Source organism: Aulostomus chinensis, chromosome 10 (genome assembly GCF_037954235.1).
Source record: "Aulostomus chinensis isolate RoL2024-O1b breed Wild chromosome 10, RoL_Achi_v1.0, whole genome shotgun sequence".
NCBI lineage: Eukaryota > Metazoa > Chordata > Actinopteri > Syngnathiformes > Aulostomidae > Aulostomus > Aulostomus chinensis.
The window spans coordinates 9721125-9741040 of NC_141329.1; the positions used below are offsets into that span (position 1 = coordinate 9721125).

A 19916-nucleotide genomic window follows, 5' to 3' on the forward strand; every position below is an offset into this window, starting at 1 on the left:
AAATGTGTTCCTTAGCTTTCTTTCCCCTGCTCCATGTTGGTGATGGTGCAGAGACAGAAGCATAGCAGTAAAGGTGTGTGTACAAGCATAACAAGAATGCAACAAGGCTCCCTCTCAAACGTAATGATCCTTAATTAATGGGATTGATTTTGAAAAACACCCTGAGCGCTGTACTTATTTTTACGTGACCCATTGTACAAATAAAAAGGCATTTTGAAGGCAACATTATGCAGTGCGTTTAGCTTAAAGCAACAGTTTAAACATCATTCTGACGCTACAAACATCAGTGTTACGGAGAATTCCAGCTTCTTTCACGGTTTCTCTGATTCTTCTGGTCTCAGAGTGGTCAAAAGATTAGAGAGAGTTTGCCCCAGTTTCAGTTAGTCTCTATAAAAGTTCCTACTCTGCATTGCAGAGTAAGAAGCAGTTTAAATTAATGGTCTCAGACGGCCCGCTATGCCTCTTCCCATCAAGCAGCTTCTTGGCATGTTGGCCTAACCTCCGTCTCAATCATTTAAGAGGGCACCTCTCAGTCAGTGTGCTGGTGGCTTCAGGCTGCAGGCCGGCCAATCTGAGACGCTCAAAGATGAGCACATAGCAGCTGCTTGGCTTTTGATGAGAATGTGACTCACAGTGTTTCACTTGATGACAGTTGACTTTTTTTCTATTCGGTGTAATTCATTTATTTATTTTAAGTACCGGTAATCCCTTTTTCGCTTCATTTACCTGTTAGGAACTTCCTCTGTGCAAAGTGTGCGTACAGTTTACATCCCAAGCAACACAAAGCATACATAATAAGTAGTAAATAAAGTACAGCGTGACATAAAGCTTGCAAATGCATGATGATTAGATACGGATATAAAAGATTAAAAGAATATGTTGAAAAATAGATAGCTCGATAAATGAATAAATAAATCGACAGTTCAGTTAAAAGTCAACTTAAAACAAGAATATGGTGCTTACTAATGAATATATGCATATAGCACATACTCACACATACAGTACAGTACATGCATACACGTATACATGTACATGTTACCTTTCATTTTATCATTTTCCCTTTCAAATTGTCCATTGGTGAATTCATTGTTTTCAATTTTGTCACCTTGAAGCACAAAGACCTCAACATTAAGGTCCTAAATTAAGGTTTATCATACCACTTTAAGCAGTTTGTCAGTAACTATTGATTTAAATGCCATCATCATGTATGTAGGTATAAAAAATTACCAGCAGATTGAAAGGGTCCCATGTTCACTTTAAAAATGTTTGAATGTGACAATAGGCGATGCAAAACAGCCATTTTTTTCCCTTTTTCCTCTCGCCAGTCCAGTCTTATTGTGTGAGCAAACATCTCCAGAGCACGACTGGAAGATGGAGCATCTGGCATTTTCCAACACTTGATGTGTTGTTGTTGACTCTTGTCATCAGGAAGTCCTTGTTCGAAAACTTCTGCATGTTTGGGGAGCACACAACCTGATGAGGATTTGAGATTATGTTGTTTTCAATTTCAAATTAGGGTATAAAAAAAAAAAAAAGCGTCTGCATGAACCAATGGAAGTGTGCCGCAGAACATCTGTGTCACCAGGAGAGGAGCTGCCTGTCTCTCAGGCCCAGATACCTGCAATGAGGAGCACAAACAATTTCCACACACACTGAAAAAAATAGCACACACAGCTGTTGTCCCAATTTTGCACCAAATGGATGTGCAAATGAAGGTTGTGCTTTTTTGACTCGTAAATTCAGCATCGTGGTGAATTACTGAGTTCATCACACTTTTCGAAAGGTGAGTGATTTACTGTTATGGTCAACATTATTTTCAGCACCTTCCTGATCCTTTTGCATCAAGTATTGATCTGTTGACCTCTGGGGTGTGTATGTGTGTGGGGAGGGGATGGGGTGGGGGTGGGGGTTCATCCTCTGTTCAATTATGAGCGGACTCATTTATTTTAAATGTCTTCATTTTAGATACAGTTTCTGGCAGATGGTGATACAAGATTGTGTAAAAAGCCTTTCATGCAAATAGCAAGCAAGTGTCTGTGCTGGTGCTTTACACTGTCAAATGCACTCACACACACACACAGACATGCAGCAGCATTTCCCTCCTCGCGGGAGGGGTCATACTGAAAGATAGATGACTCCCACTAAAGAGCCAGCTAAATTTAGAGCTCTGCTGCACCAACTGGCTCAAGAGTGTGATGGACATACACACACATACACACACACACACACACACACACACACACACACACACACACACACACAGGGTCTTCCTGTCTGAATTGCATGCCAAGAGTAGCCCCATACACACACACACAAAACCATACAGGGTAATACGTCCCTGACATTTTTTTATGGCCTTCAGCTCCAGTGTGATATTTGTGTGTGTGTGTGTGTGTGTGTGTGTGTGTGTGTGTGTGTTTGTGTTTGTGTTTGTGTGTGTGTTCTGAACTATCATCTAGCTGTGGGTAAGGACCAAGACTTCACTGTTTACACAGCTCAAGGCTGAGATCTCACAGCTTTACTCACAAATGCTGTGACTGCTGCCCAGCTGCACCTCAAGAGGGAAAGGGAGACTTTCGCTGGTCTTTGTACACGCACATCCATGCCGCTTTACCTGTGAATTACACCAAGCGGAGCGTACAGTTCTTTTGTGTCACAGTCCCTGCATCCTCACCCAGTGGATCTCCACATGAAAACAATAGATTTCTATTGTGAAGAGCAGAGTTGTCACAATCTTTTCTTTCGATTTGTGTTCATGCAGATGGCTTCTCTGTATTCAGGTGGAGGATCCTATTGACAGCAGGGATCAATAACCTTCGAAATATGAGGTGGTAGAAATGGATCACGGGATGAAAAAAGGGAAAGAAAATGAAGGTGAAACAGAGAATCACCTCAGGGGCCAGAGATCGAGAGAGAATAATAGGTGCAGGGAAGAAAGATGGAGAGAGGCGGTAGCAAAAGGGGAGAACAGACACAAACGGCCTCCCACTGGGAGGGACACACATCTGTATATTACATATTTTGGGGAAAAGCTGGAAGAGTTCCAAACAAAATGGGAGCAATAACATACTTAATTGGTGATATCTCTCAAATATGATCTGGATTTGGTAAGCAAGACACACATAGATACTCGCTCAGGATGATAGACGTGAGATCAATACAGACACCCAGAGTGTAGGAAGACAAAATGACATGTGCAGTAATAATTTAATATCCGTAATCGTAGCAGGCAGGTTTTGTCATGGCAGCCTTCTCGGTATGATATCCCTCATTCATCACAGACAGCATTATCGTTTCTTATCATATTCTTCTGAAGCGTCTCAATCTCCTCCATCACAGTGGGCTTCACAAATAAAATCATTCTGTATTGCAAACACACACGCGTGCACGCACGCACACACACACGCGCGCGCAAATCTCTGTTCGTATGCAGCTTCCAATATATTTTTGTTGGGGTAATTGTAGTGGTCGAGACAGAATGAGTCATGCCTGATGCCTTTTAAGAAAATCTTCCATGTCACATCCCAAGTCCTTAAGGACAAGTTTCAAATGATGTAATACTAAATTAAAAAGCAGTAATGGTCCAAAGCAAACTGTCTGTCTTTGTAATAGAAATCTCAATGACACGTACAAGTCTCAAGTCCCTAAAGAGAGGTCCAGGTCAAGACCCCAGTCTTGTAATAGCAAGTTTAAAGTCCTGTCTCCAGACCCTGTGGGCACATCCAAGTTAATTGTTACGCCATGTGAAATCCTTTGAGATGAATAGTGGTCTACTTCAGTCCACTGGTAATAACTGCAGTAATTGGTCTTTAGGTTTCTTGATGGAAGAACATTTACAGTATGTGAGTCGTTTCAATGGGGTTAATTATCTCAATAAATAGGATGCATGTTACATGTATGTAGGTCTGTGTGCGTACTACCGAGGTTGCACACACTTCTATGCCCCCCATATATGCATTGGAAATGTGTGTGAATTTCAGAAATATTGCATGTAATTTTACAGTGAAAGGAAACCCAAACTCGCAGGGCAGGACCAGTGAAACCTACACAACCCACAGTGAAAGCCAACGTGATCAATGTGTCTATCATGTGAATTAACGCATACCAAATCTGTGATTTTCTGGACTTGAAATCTTCACCACACTGTCCCTGCGCTGACAGCCAGCACATGCTAGCGGTGACTAGCTCATTGCTAGCTGTAAAGCTGTTGTAGAACAGGAGCAGGTTCTTATCAGCCTGGTGGCTGGTATCAACACCACACCTCTGGAGCATCAGATCTACGTAGGTCAGGGCGAGCGATTGTCAGTCGTTGCTACAGTAAGACTTCTAAAGGAAGTCTGGGAAGTTTTGTTTCAAAATCATCTGTAGAAATTAGCATCACAGCCGCTACTTAAACACTCGATCAACAGCATCAGTACCATAAGTTGAGCACTCGGGGACATTCACATTTTCTGTCCTTAAATGTCATTTCGTCCCTGGCGCCATGTTCCACTCCTTCCTGAATATTGGCATTTTTTTATATAATCCTGCTGATAGACAGACAGATATTAGCATTAAAAAAATAACCTCTCTTGTGGAGGCAATAAAAGAAAATAACAGCACAGCAAAGCTACTCTTCTGGTCCATTCATCATATTAATCTAGACCAAATAGGTTCGCTGAATCCCCTCTTCTTCAAGCGAATCACTGCTTTAACCATTCGCCCTTTCTTCCCACTCAATTTCTTTGTTTTTCCCCCACCAATTTGTCTTTCTTTCTGGCTAAATCACACTCCCAAACTTTCCTCTGAGACTTTCTGTCTACCCAAATAGTTTTTAAGAAGGAAAGTTTATGTGCAGTGCAGTTTTTACCTCCAAAAGCCTAAAGCATTTCCAGGAGGGCTGCTGCCAGAATCTGCAGTGAAGATTAATTGTTCATGTCCCACCCTGACCTTAAGTGTGGTTAGAGAACAGGATGAGAAAGAGTTGAAGTGAGATGGGGAAGGAATGAGATAGATATGGTGTAGGGGGTATCTGTGCCGTGTGTATTGTCACAGTAGGCGTGTGATGAATGTAGAGTGTTGGTAGGCGAGATGGCACAAAGTTTCTCACCAATCTATCTCATTCCATCGCTGTGTTAAAGGTCTGTAGTTACTTTCTGCTCTGTTTGGTGCTTTTAACCCATCGGACCTTGTTTTCCTTTCGTGCTGTTGCTGAAGCCGCTTCAGTTTCACACTCCCTGTTCCCATTTCCGTCTCACCCTCCCAGAGAGTCGAGCGTATTCTTTTTGCCACAATCTTCTCCTCCATTGCAGTTTGTTGTATTTAAAGTAACCTACCAGCTAATCGTTGGTTAGCATCATGTATGTAGAAAACATAAATCCAGGCGTTACGTGGAATCAGCAGCCCCCCCCCCCCCAACAAAAAAACAAAAAGCAAGTTTTGAATAGCTTTCAATAAAGATATACATCCTTTATGGACCTGCAGATGGCCAAAATATCAAGAGACACCACCCTATCTATTTTGTTTGCTCTACTTCTTGGAAGATGTGGCTTCAAATCTTGTGTTCTGGTTTTATTCATGTGCCAAAAACACATTGGACACTGGGCAACCTCCTTCATGTGGAGACCTGGAGGTCCCCGCTACTACTGTAAAATATCTAGTATTTTTACATTTGTCAGACTGTTTAGTCGCATTTTTAAATTTCAGCCAATGGAAAGCCCATCTCGTCTTTGTCACCTTCTCTCAGAGGAGCAATGAAGATTATCTTTAAGTTGCAAGTGGGTGAGATCCGCACACCAAATTGCTCCTGTTAAAGGGACTTTTATCTTATCTGTGTGACATTTCAAGCAACATGCTCTTCCTGAGATTGCCTCTGAGTATACGGACAGAAGCTCTCTTAAAAAATCTTTAGAAGACACTCCACATCATGCACCTGTAGTGCTTCACATCCTGCATCCAACAGCAGGCCGACATTTTGTTAGCTTTCAAACATGAAATAGTATTGCGATAGTAATATTTTGCATGTAGAGTTGCGGTCCACCGACATCCATTCACGTTACTTTTGCCACAAACTTGTTTATTTAGTGCATTTTCCCCTAAGTTTAACATTATTGTGCATGGTTATGCCTCCCTTCTTCTGGTATTTAACTTAAACAACAACAGGCACTTCTGAATTTGAAGTAGTAATACACTTCCCTGTTGCAGCATGTGTGTTTTTCTTTTTTGTTTTTTCTTTATTTTTACAAAATAAGGGGAACAGATGATGAAGGAAAGGGCTGTACTGTAAGGATGAGCAAAAAAATGTTTAACTTCAGGCACTTTCAGCTCATGTCATCTATCTTGTCTCTGATCTGATATGAGGGTTTTAATCCCTCCACCCAACCCTTCCACACAGTAATCAAATGAAAAAATATTGAATACAAGCCCAGAACACAAGCGCTTTGTCCATCAGCATGCTGATACAGACACTTAACTCGATGCTGGAGTTGGCTACATCTTGTGGAGCAGCTGCAGAGATACACGCTCGTTTCTAATTGAGCATCAACTGGAGTGTAATAAGATCATCCCAGTTGTGTTATTGAATATTTTAAAAACAATGATTTGGAAGACTCTTGGATCCCAAAAATCATATTTGTGCCAGTGTGTTTCTAAATTAGTAAAAAATGAAACAAGTGTCTGTGCGTGTTTTTGTGCTTTGTAGACTGCTAGAAAAAAAGAAATGATGTAGCTTGCTGATAAAATGTGATCTATGTAAGACTCAGTGCGGGGGGGAGGGGGTAAGCTAAGAATGCAGAAATGCAAAATATGTTACATTCAGAGAAATTTCCTCAAGGAGTAGATCGCGCAATCGTGTGAGGTGACCGTGACCTTGACCTTTGACCTTTTCAACTCTGAAATATATTCACTTAATGTTTGAGTCCCAGTGGACATTACGTGGTGAGACTGGGGAACTTCCTTCAGGAATCCTTCCAAAACTATTATGTGAGGTGACAGCGACCTTGACCTTTAACCATCCAAGTCTTTCAGGCAAATTTTTTACTGCGTACCATGGATATGATGGTAACAAATGCAATGGACAGACGGACAATGCTAAAAATTTTGCCCCCTTTTCATGGCTTTTGTCATTGCGCTTACCCTGTTAAGGGTTGTGAGGGGGGTGGAGCCTATCCCAGCGGCGTTCAAGCGAGAGGCAGGGTTCACCCTGGACAGGTCACTAGTCCATCACAGGCCAACATCTCGAGACAAACAACCATTCACACTCACAGTCACACCTACGGTCAATTTAGAGTATCAATCAGCCTCGTTCCCTCTTGATGTCTTTGGACTGTGGGAGGAAGCTGGAGTACCAGAGAGAACCACACAGGAACAGGGAGAACATGGAGACTCCACACAGAAAGATCCCGCGCCTGAGCTTGGACTCGAACCTGGAACCTTCTTGCTGTGAGGCGACAGTGCTGACCACCATGCCGCCCTAAAAGTTGAAATTTTCTGTGGTGATTCTACAAAAAGGGAATGGTGTGCTGACATTAACGTGCACATACGCAGACCTGACAACCTCCAATTAAAGCATCAGGCAGCAGACAAAAGAGATGACGAGTAGACGGGAGCTAAAAAGTTGTAATGTTTAACTGTACAACACTTGACAGCTTTAAAACAGCAATTATTTAATCAACTGAAATCGAAAATTTCTCGTGTAATAGGAGTGACAGGCCAACAAAGTCATACCATCAACCCTAACTGTGTGTGTGTGTTTGTGTGCGTGCATGTGTGTACCTGGTTTACCTGTTGGAGAGGTTTCTTTTTATGTTAACTTTACTGCCGTTTGAAGGTCAAGACTTGACCTTGAGGAAGGTTTTCATCACCACCGTTGCCTGATGTGCTTGCTGATGGAGAATTGTTGGGTGTGAATTCATTGAAGGAGTGTGCTGCTGGACCTACTCTACTTGTGAAGTGTCATGAGATACTTTTGTTGTGATTTGGCGCTATACAAATGAAATTGACTTGACCTCACTTGACTTAGTTTTAGGATCAAGGTCAGAATTAGGTTACAGTTAGGTTTAGGGTCAAGGTTAGGGTCAGGCAGTCAGTTGAGATGGTTAGGTTTCGGATAAAGGGCTAGGAAAAGCATTACATCAATGACAGTAAGTCCTCACAAAGATATAAGTACAACCCTAACTCAGTGTGTGTGTGTGTGTGTGTGTGGGGGGGGGGGGGTAGGCCCAACAGGGTGAGAAGATCAATGCGATCAGTCTCACTAAAATGGTCATGTAGCCGAAAACCCTCTAGATATTTGAGTGTGTTCTGAGTGTGTGTGTGTGTGTGTGTGTGTGTGTGTGTGTGTGTGTTAGTGTCGGTGCCTGTGTGTGTTTGTGTTGTTATGAGCTTGTGGAGAGGTCATTTGGCTGTTGACTCTCAGCCTCTGCCGAGAGTGGCTGTATAATTGCTACTCTAATTAGTCACTTTTGCCAGCCGGTAATTCATAGTCACCTTCAAGTATATCTCCCATAAACACACGCACACACACATTCAGTTCACAACATGACACACATCCACCAGAAACTGGACCTCTGTTATCACTCTTTTTTTAATTGTTTCTTCTATTTTTGTAATTATAGGCTCTCAGACAACCCATTCTGGGTGCTTACAACAATTGACATGATAATAGCTTCCATGTTGACACCTTGTTATGGCAATTATGTGTTAGCAAACAGAATTTTATGAGGCTAGATTAATAGAATGAGGCACAAACCCTTGCTTTAATGATGCAGCATTCACTGAGCTGTTATCAACATTTTCTGATCAAATTCTATATCTAATATGACTGTCTATTCACTGGCTTTGCACATTTTATCAAAACCAAGTTGGCACAGCAGTATTAGGAGTGTCTTCACATGCTAATAGACACAATGCTTGGACTCAAGACCCCTAAAGTACTAATTTACTTTCTGAAAAACATTCATTTGCATTCTTGCTGGGGGTTAAATATCAGTCAATCTCATTATGTATTTGAAGCTAGGGACCAGTTAGCATGTGATTTCCTAGAGTCCTCACCACAGAATTGCCCTGGACGTAACCCTATAAAACCTCAAAATTAAAAACTTGATATTTCTTCTTTTAAATGACTAAAGAAGCCACATATATCATGTTGGTTATAAATATTTAGAAGTGTTTTTAAGTATATTCCATTGATGGAGTAACTGATAGCTGTAGCTTCATACTCATCCAGCTAACACCAGAGTGGTACCGATCCTCTCATCTAATTTTTGAGACAGGGAATTAATAAAATGCTCGTAACAAAATGGATTATTCCTTTACAGTGACACTTCATCCAAAAATTCCATTTTTGCCTTTCAAGTACTAAAAACAGAGGTCTCCTGAGCTCTGAGCTGTAAGTCTATGTTAGCTGCAAGCTAGCTAGCTGTACTGTACAAGACTGGTTCTTTCTGCATGCTGGAGTCATAAAGAAGTGATGCAGGAAGAAAAAGTCATTCATTTTTGGTAAAATTTGAAGGATAGAATATCAATTTCATATATAATGTTTAAACTTTGAGTTGGAAACTAAATATTTAACTGCTACAATGATGTAATGCATAATAGAAATTATGGTTCTTCCATACAGTGCCATTGTAACTCACGTAGTTTAACTGGCACTACTGATGCAAAAGCTGTAGATTCTCCTTTGTCTGCGGTTCAGCACCCTCCCATCCCTCCAACCAATCCATCCTTTCATTCCATACCTCTGCTTTTCTTTGCCTGTACAGTAACTTTCTCATTTCTTGCTTAGCTCCTCCTCCCTGCCGCTCCTTAAAGTCACCTTGTTTGCAATGCTCATCAATCTCTGCCCCCCCAACTCCCTCTCTCCAAATCTTCTTCTTTTTTCCTCAATCTCCCCCTTGCCGTCCGTCCACTCACACACACGCACACACACACACGCACACACACACATTAAAGGCTAAGAATAGCATCATGTTATAGCCATTTCTCCTCTTGGTCTCTGGACGTATGATGAGATTTTAGAGGGACAATTCACTTGAATACAGCGATACTGTATTGAAAAACATCAGGATGCTTGTTTTGTTCACTTTTAATGTTTAATAACTCCACAGTGGCTTGTTATTTAAATGTTGTGTCTTATAGTCCAGCTCTCTTGACAATAAGCTGCGTTTAATTCAAAGTTAGAGCGAATACCATCAACAGTGGTGACAGTTAATGAGACTGCTTTTACAACACAACGTCTCATTCGCATGTTTTTATGCTTGTTAAATATCGAATATATGTGAGTGTGGCAGTTTTATGGGCCACCTTTGTCAAAGCTTGCATAAGAAAATAATGTCATGAATAATACATGCAATTACTTGCTTTTGTGAAAATAATAATGTATATTTAATGTTATAGAGTAGTTGTTCATTCGGGCCTCTGAGCGTTAGAGCGATAGTTGCAAATCTGTGATTTTCCATCTCTGCTCACAACAGAAAAGTAGCTTGATCTCGCCGTATCTGTTGAAATGAAATAGAAGACCACCCAGGGGGGTATCGTGTCACTGTATCACGTCTCTGCACATCTTTGTCACTCCACAGCTGTCAGACTGAGCAGCGACAGCTGGACGTTGCTGTTTTTAAGTTTATTCATAGAAAGCTGCTCACATGAATACAACATCTCAGGAAAGCCTTGAGGAGGTGTCTTTAGATGTGGTACAAAGTGAAACAGTGTTTGTGGTCAAAGGTCAAGGTCACTATGATTGGCACTCATTGCAGCGACATAAAACCACGATACAATGTTTCTATATTTTACAACAGTCTTCCACAGTTTTGTGAGGCTCCTCAATCCATCCATCCATTTTCTACTGCTGATCCTGTTGAGGGTCACGGGGGGTGGAGCCTATCCCTCTCAGGGTGAGAGGGGGAGTTCACCCTGGACAGGTCGCTGTTCCATCGCAGGACCAACACATAGAGACAGACAACCATTCACACTCACAGTCACACCTACGGTCAATTTAGAGTATCAATCAGCCTCGTCCCCTCTTGATGTCTTTGGACTGTGGGAGGAAGCTGGAGTACCAGAGAGAACCACACAGGAACAGGGAGAACATGCAGACTCCACACAGAAAGATCCTGTGGAGACTTGAACCAGGAACTTTCTTGCTGTGGGACGACAGCGCTGACCACTGCACCACCGTGCTGCTCTTTTCAGTGCCAGAAAAGAAATTCAATGCAACGGACCTTTTTATGAAGCACACAAAGCAGAGGGTCATCATGCAAGATTCTTCTGCAGAAAAATGGGCTCAAATTAGGTAGCGTGCTTGCTCTTCAGCTCTGTCCACGTGTGTCATATCCTGGTATTTTTCTTTAAAAAAAATGTAGGGCTTTCATTTCCCAAAGAAAATCATAGGTTATCCTGCATGAAGCATCAAAGCAAACTGAGAGTTAAATCTTTCGTAACTTCTCCAGGATTTGCTGCTGAAAGACTTCAGAGTTTTAGTCTGTGATTTGTGGGATCCATTCAAAATGAATGTGGGCCTTCAGGGCTTGTATAGTAAAAGATCTGGTTTGTTTAATCCCTATAAATGTAAAAACAAGAAGTTCTGGTTAATGAGCTGAAGAAGTGCTGGGGGCAGCTAAGCTACACGCTAAGCTAACTGTCTGAGCCTCACATTAGCTGGAATAGAGTGGTGTTATTCTTTTCTGATTTCTCATCATTGTTTTTCCCTTTGATTTGCCGGCACATCTTTCAGCGTAATAAAGTTCCAGCTTTGAATCTTCCTCACTTTTCCCCCCAGTTCACCTCCACTTTCTTGGAAAAAAGGCTTTTAGTATGTCATTAATTTCGCTCTACCCCTCCGCTCCTCTATCCTCTCTTTCATCCCTACTCTCTCCAGCTCTGTCATCTCTCTGGCCTGCCACCCTCCCATCTCAGATTACCTTATCTCTCTTCATTCTTCTCCCTTTTCTATCTCGTTCCTCCATCTCTTCTTTGAAGTTATAAGGCTGGGTGACAGATATCCTAAAGACTTTCAACTCCAAAGGACTTGAGGCAATGACTCCCACTGTCAGGTTCTAATGGAGAGACAGGTGAAGAAGAAAAGAGACCAGATAAACTGAGAGGTGAAAAAGAGAGCGGGATAGAGGTGGGCAGATAGCAATTTTTGTTTTCTTCTCACCGTTGAGTGCCCCAAGAGATGACAAAGGATCTTTGATGTGTGATGTTTCCGTTCTCTAACTCACTCTATCTTTCTCTCTCTCTCTTTTCACTCTCCCTGCTTCGTTCCTCCACTTTTTTGTTTGTCCTGTGGTTGTTTTGAGTCGTCCCTCTCTTTTGTTTGTGTGATTATTTTTTTTTCCCTCATTTATTCCTTCCGTCTGTCAATTTGCATTAGGCAGAGACAAAGGAAAGCAATCGGGGAATACAAAACTTTCTGCTTTGCTTTCATGAGCAAGGCGAGCCGATGCTGCTCTCCAAAGCTGCAACTTTGGCTTTGAAGTTTGGAAGATGACACTTAATGATGCCGGATTGATGTTTGTGTGTTTGTGTATGCATGACTGCTTGTTGGTGAGTGGTTTTACATGTGGTGCATCCTTGTGGAATCTCTATTCTTCTTTCTTGCCAACACAAAAACACACCTTTTGAAACACACTCGCAGTGGTCGGTGGCTTTTTTTCCCATCAGTGTACAGCCAAAACACACCGCAGTGTGTGTCCAGCTGGCATCTCAACACGCACTCTAGCGTGTTTGTTCATCAAACTAAAATCTTCTTTTTTTCTGAAAAGATGCCGAGCGTCTGTATCACATTGACAATCTGAAAGTTTTAACAGCTTCTATCATCTTCACTGTCACCGTTCATTGTAGTATTAGGAGAAAAAATGAGTGCTAAATGTTCATTAGCACTGCCGCAGTCACTACAACGTGAAGTTTGACATGTTGGGAATGAGCAAGAGGATCCATTCTTTCTTTCTAGACAGACAAACATTCATACCTACAGTCAGTTAAGAGTATCAATCAGCCTGGTCCCCTCTTGATGTCTTTGGACTGTGGGAGGAAGCTGGAGTACCAGAGAGAACCCACACAGGAACAGGGAGAACATGCAGACTCCACGCAGAAAGATCCCGTGCCTGAGTCAGGACCCTCTCAGCTGTGAGGCGACAGTGCTGACCACCGCACCACCGTGCAGCCTGAGCAAGATTATGATTGATGAATTTGTTAATGCATCAGTTTCTCCTCCTGGAGGGAGTCACGTGAGGAAGACCTTGGACATGGCTGCGCCTTCGATATCGGTATAAACTCTCCATGGAAGCTTAATTAACGCCGTAGGTAGTCGGTGCTCCTACACAGCTCAAAGTTACAGGAAGTTACATGGGTTTGAACCACACAATAGACCAGGGAAAACAAAGTGTGCAAACTCGCTTGAAGACTTCAACTACCATGGAAACTAACCTCACTAACCCCATTAACAGCAAAGCTAACCAAAGAAACAACATGGGGGATATCCTCGCTGAAATATCAAAGATGAGCACGACCCTGATTAAAGCGGCAAGTGACGTGTGGATGATTTTGTCGGACACAACAGAGCTCAAAAACACAGTAAATTCTTTGCAGACTTGACTCAAAGAGGCAGAAAGTGGCATTGCTGATGTGTAGGATAACAACGCGAGCACGATTGATGAAAACAAAGTGCTAAAACAGAGAGTGGAGCCACTATGGAGCCGTTCTGATGATTAGGAAAATGAGGGAGATGTAAAAACATTAAGCTGATTGGACTGAAAAGGAACAGGGAATGCGATGAACGATTAGATAAAGAAGAAACTGAACGAAGGACCGGGGCTACAGGGGGACGAGTATGAGATCGAGAGGAGCCACAGAAGTAGGGGACCACGCTTAGGTGACAATCCTCCACCGCGGGTGGCAAAAAAAAAACCTTGAATTCAGTAGGATCAATTATGTGAGTCCAAGAAGAGAACTGGTTTATCATTGCCAAACATGAAATATTGCAGTTTTGCCTTTGATGTTAACATTATGATGAAGCTGGTGCTGATCTGGACTGAGTCCTGAATGAGCAGGAACTCACCTCCTCCTTCAAACCTAAGTAGGTTCTAGCACAAACAGTTAAAAGTAAGATGAGCAATCCTATTCTAGGGTGGTTTGGCAAGAGGTACATGAGAGGTGTAAAATTTCACACTCTACTCAAAAATATGCATCCACGTGGCACAACTCGAAAATAAAGACGGACCAACAGTCTATTTATTGGGCTCAGTGGCTAAGAAAAGACATCAGAATAATAGAGGATTTATTTGAAAATGGCAATTTTGTTTCATATATCAGATTCAAGTAAAATTTCATTTAGAGGACAGAGGCCACTTTTGGGAGTACTTACAAATTAGACGCAGTATTAAAGAGGTTGTTCCTGTTGGTCAGGATAGAAGTCCGGTTGAATGCTACTTACAACGACCCAAAATCTACCATCAGACTTCAAGATGGTATGAAATGCATCCTTGGAAAAATAGTAATGGTTGTAGTAATCTCAAGATGACATGGAAGAAGGGTTGTCCTGTACACTGGATGAAAAAAACATGGGAGGAGATCCTTTCCAACACTGAAGAATACACAAGACTTGCCAGAGGCAAATTCACTCAGTAGAAAATAATTCATAAATATGATTTTATTCCAACAAGACTTAACAGAACGGGTTTACTTAACCATGATTTATGCTGGAAGTTTGGGGGGGGAAAGTGGCATGTTCATCCATGCATTATGGGAATGTTCTAACGTCCTCCCTTTGTGGGAAAATCTTATAGATTATATGAGCAAATAGTTCAATTATGAACCTCCCAGGTCACCAAGACTATGTCTCCTTGGAGACAGAGCTATGGAACCCCAGCTAAACAAATATAGTTTTAGAATTTTAAAAACCCGTCTAATGACATGCGCACGGATTATTCTGAGGTGTTGGAAGGAGCCTCAAACGCCCACGCAGAATACGTGGAAATCCCGGATGATGGGGACCACAGCGTATGAGAAGATGTTGGGGAGGTTTAATTGTGAAAATGACATGTTAAGGAAAAATTGGGATAGTTTTGGTGGACAGATATGTTGAGCCGCTGACCTGCTTGCCTCCCTCCCTGTCTTGTTTTGTTTAATTTATTTTCAGAATTTTTCCTACCTCCATTCCGTTTGTTTTTTTCTGATTTACATCTGTATTTTTTTGTTTGCAATAATGAAAATGTTATAAAAACTCTGAATCATATAAAAAAAATATCTCCTCCAGGAGGCAACCCTCTCCAGATTATCTTGAATGGTGATTTCCTTTAGAAAGAACAACTAATCTCGACTGCTCTTCATATATTAAAGTTAAACTGTAGTGTGTTTCCTCCTAGTCTATTATTTTCCTTGTTTCTTTTTCTTTTTCTAGTAAGTAATTCAGCCTCTCAGTTGTGCCACAGGGGCTGATTTGTTGTCTGGTTCGCACCATGGATGCTTGTGTTCAATCTTTCAAGAGTGAACACAATCTGAGAGTGTTGCAAACACACCGACAGTAACAAAGTCATTGGCCTTTTTTTTTTTTTTTGAAACAAGGTTTTTCTTCGGTGTTATTTCAGCTGCGCTTCCTCTCTGACAGTAAGTTAGCTCAGAAAACAAGACAGTTTTGTGTAAACTAAATATTAGGACTCAGCAGTGTTGCTCTATGCCAATATTGATGTCACTCTTTAAATCTAGTTGCAGCATGTCCTCTGGACAAATTAGTAACATCATATACAGCATGACGGTCATGTTGTCTGGCTATCTCTGAGAGGGATCTCCCACTGATGAGCTAACCTGACGGAGGCAGCCTCCTCCGGGATCAGGGTGCTGTGACGACACCAAGAAGAAGTCACCCAGTAGGCGTATAGGTTACAGGGGCATCAATACAAGAATGCTTGACACTTGTAACATCTGGCTGATACTGCAAAGTCAAATATTCAGAGAGTGACCAAGACAGGAAAATTGTCTGCATACAACCTGTAAGGAGCACAGCTGGGCTAGTTTACCTTGGGTTAAACTATTAATCACAGTCACAGCCTCATCAAAACCAAGAATGGCAGTCCACATATGCGTAAAGCAGATGTGCAGAATGATCACTAAAAAGGCCAGATGTTGTGTCTCGCACCTCAATAGGAGCAGCAAAAACAAACCGGATAGATTAGAGCCCACATCTGCTGTGCTAGCACAGTGTTAATAATCAGGCCCTTGATTAGAGAGCGAGTGTTCGATGGCTGTCTCGAGTTTTTTATACACACATATATATATATATATATATATATATATATATATATATATATATATATATATATATATATATATATGAGGTGAAGCACAGCCAGACAAGTGTTGGCACTGGAAAGACAGATATACTCTGAAACAGACATGAGTGCGCTTGTGCAATCAGTTAAAACGTACCAGAGAGCAGAATAAATGGTCAAGCACGCTGGCGACAGAGGCACAGTCGAGCGTTCTTCAGAGGAGGGTACAAAGGTAATAAACTAAATCACTACGGAGAGCATTAAGCGCGTTCATTTTTAAAACATAGCACACCATGAGTTAGTGTTTTATTACAGAGCTGTCATTTTCCTCTAAATCACATGGCGTAACAGAGATGGGGGGAGACTACGCTTCCAACTCAGACAGATTCTTTTACTGGCAAAGAAGATCTCAGGAGGAGAAGAGACTGCATGATTTCAGGGGAACAAAAGACAAACAGTCAAGAGTTTAACTGCTGTTTTTCACTGCTTCTGGTTGTTGACAGAAAACTTCCAAAAGTACCAACAAAGAACGAAGACGCAGTTCTACTAAAAGGCTGACAGGATAAAGTGTCTCACTCAGACTCCCACAACCAAAGTGTGTCTTTGTTTATATGCGTGTAGACTTGTTCTGAGTGTGTATGTTGCTTTTATTTTGACTTAAGTTAGTTGTCATGTGGCTGAAGACGTACAGAAAGACTGAAGGAGGTGTGTGATTTTATTTTACCGTGTGTGTGTGTGCGGAAGGAAGGTTTTGGGATGATTGAGCCGTCCTTTCAGTCCGGTATTTGGAGCTGATGTATTTTCAGCGGTCGATACGAATCAAGCACCATTTTTAATTGGAATTATGTTTAATCTCCCTTCTTTAATGCAGTGACAGTTAATACGTTAATTGTTTGGACTTTATCTGCTTAATTTGTCATAAGCATGTCAAAAAAAATAGTCACGATACAACAAGGTACAACTTTATTCAAGCCACTTAAAACTGTGATTGATGGTAATGTGCTGGAGTTGATACCTGGCCAGCACTGTTGTGTGAAGCTTCTACATACTGTATTGCCAAGTCTTGTTAAATTAACATTCTACAATTTCACACCAATCGCAAAGTGAGTTCTTCAAAGCCAGATTTTTGCGCTCACTTGGACTGTAAATTCAACTCAGTCGTGTCCAGAAATGCATTCTCAGGCAGGCTACGATGCCTTATGTCCCATCGAGAGAGACAGTCAGTCTCTCTTTTTTTTTTCTGTCTGAGAGGAGAAACAACAGCACCTGATGACTGAAGGAGCGATCACACCTCTAGTCAGTGAAAGAGTTGCTTCTTTTGGCACTTTTACTCCTGTTTGTTTAGCTTGCTCAGCTGTTTCCCAGAGGAGCTGGAACAGTTAGTTTGGCAGGTGTGAACACAGCAATCATACCTGAGTGCACGTCGAACAAGCAGAACTCTTGTTGAGGAGGTGGTCTTTATATGCTCTCAAAAGCTGCTGTAAACGGGAATAATATACATTTTGGGGGCTTGTACGAACATCCAAACTCGTGTTCTTATTCTTCTGGGCTAATTGACCCAAGGAGGTTGGTGGTCGTGGATTTTGGTTCACTTGAATCTGAAAATACATCGTATCAGGGAGAGATACTCAAATGTGAACAGGCTCAACAAGGGAGTCAGAGCAGAGAACACGAACTAACAACAGAGTTGCATTTTTATATTGTCCACAGTGTGAGTGTAAACACATGGCACATGGCCATACAGGTCGCTCGTCTGTTAGGGAGGGAGAATCACGATCAGTCACATTAACACAGAGAGCCACGTACCACTATGCTTTAATAGCTCATTAGCTCTAATTATTCCATTACTTTACATGAATTAGACTGCAAAACTAGACAGAAGGGATTTTAATAATGAAGGCTGCAGTATTGATTGGCTCTGTTACTTACTCTTTCCACACACACACACACACACACACGCACGCGCGTATGTCTGACTATCCTCGATCTAGCAAACAGCATACATTTTCACTCCACACGGCACTGTTTTCCTCCTCACATTACACCCTATACAAAATGTAACCTGTGCTAAGAAGACTATATTTCATTTTCTTCATAAATCTTTGTAGATTGAGACTTGTTCTCACGGCTGACAAAATATAAATTTGGTGTTTCTCGAGATGGAAGAATACAGATGATGGTTCCTGTCAGATTGTTACCTTAAACGATGAAGGTGATTGAATGAGACTCTCCTTACAATACACCATACTGTGTGTCTCATAAAAAAAAGAGCTGAGGGTCAAGAGTGAGGGTTGAGGGTTCTATTACAAGAACAAATGCCGTTTTTGTTAAAAAAAAAAAAAAGAGCTTTTAAAGTCATTGCACCTTTATCTGGTTTGAGTTACAGCTCGCTTTAATCTGGATTATTTGACCAGTATGGAAGATTATACAACGAGGATTAAGGACTATTTGAGGGCTGAATGCTCATGTTCTGTCACTGAAAATTGGCAAATTAATTGTTTTGATTGCGGTTGTCGGTTGTTTTTATTTAGTTGCCTGTTGATTTTTTTTCTGTTTTAAATCAGTGTTGCATTTTATGTACAATTTTTTTTATACTTCTGTCTTGGCCAGGACTGGCTCCATTGCAAAAGAGACCCTGAATTTCAATGAAAATATTCCTGGGAAAATAAAGGCTAAATAAAATTAAAATTTGTGCTGAAAGGTAATCCTGACATCATTATGCAGAAGCAGACTGGGTTCCAACCTGTCAGGAGGATGGTGTTCTTATTTCTTGCTCTGACAATGCTAAACAATAAACATCTGGACCAAATGATGCGAAAGCATCCTGCATGCCCACCTATGACCTTCTCTCTCTCTCTCTCTCTCCCTCTGTGACAGATCTGTGACAAAGAGTGGCATTACTACGTCATCAACGTAGAGTTTCCAGTGGTGACGCTCTATGTGGACGGGGTGACCTACGACCCTTACCTGGTGACAGACGACTGGCCCATTCACCCCTCGCAGATCGATGTACAGCTGACAGTCGGCGCCTGCTGGCAAGGTGATCGGTGTTGTGTATCTGTGTGCCTACAGGATTTATTTTTCCAGCAGGTGCTTAAAAGCGAAAATACAAAAATCAATTAGTCAAAAGTTGGATTTAAGAGCCACAGTGAAAGCAGGTATTTGGAGGTACTCTGCTGCTTGATTACCACCTCTGTGTTTTATGAAATATTATTACAAAGGGAGTCATTGAGTGTGGAACTTGTTCTTTGGCCTTGAATGAACAATGTAATTACAAAGGACACTTACTCTGCCTTTGACAAACGATTGAACCACTGTGAATGAAGTCATACAATTAAACTGTCCTCTAAACTGATAGCTGCCACTAATTGCACAAGGGCAGGAGAAAAGGGCACTTTACCACACAGTACAGCACACCGTTGATTTGATGGCTTAAATGAAACTGTTCAGTGATGCTTAGCCCCAGATAAAATTGTCAAGATATCTTTTTGTGCAGGATCAGGAGCAGGTCATTCTTGTGTTGCTTTCATCTGCAGCAGTGACCCGCACACACACACACACACACAGGCGCACTCACACATTCCTCCTCCTCCCCCTCCTCCCGTACTCCTATTTCTTTCATCGAACACTGCGAGCCTTTAGACGGATTAAAAGAGCCTTGAATAGAAG

At 41.6% G+C, this 19916-nt stretch overlaps 1 protein-coding gene across 1 annotated transcript in view; it reads left to right on the forward strand.

Annotated features, from left to right (window-relative positions):
- The window catches only part of LOC147254348 (calsyntenin-2-like), a 239670-nt gene that overhangs the window by 187888 nt on the left and 31866 nt on the right, over nt 1-19916 (forward strand). The window contains exon 9 of the mRNA XM_086215968.1: nt 19125-19287. Coding sequence (XP_086072094.1) covers nt 19125-19287 — 163 coding nt within the window. The remainder of the gene's footprint in view (nt 1-19124; nt 19288-19916) is intronic.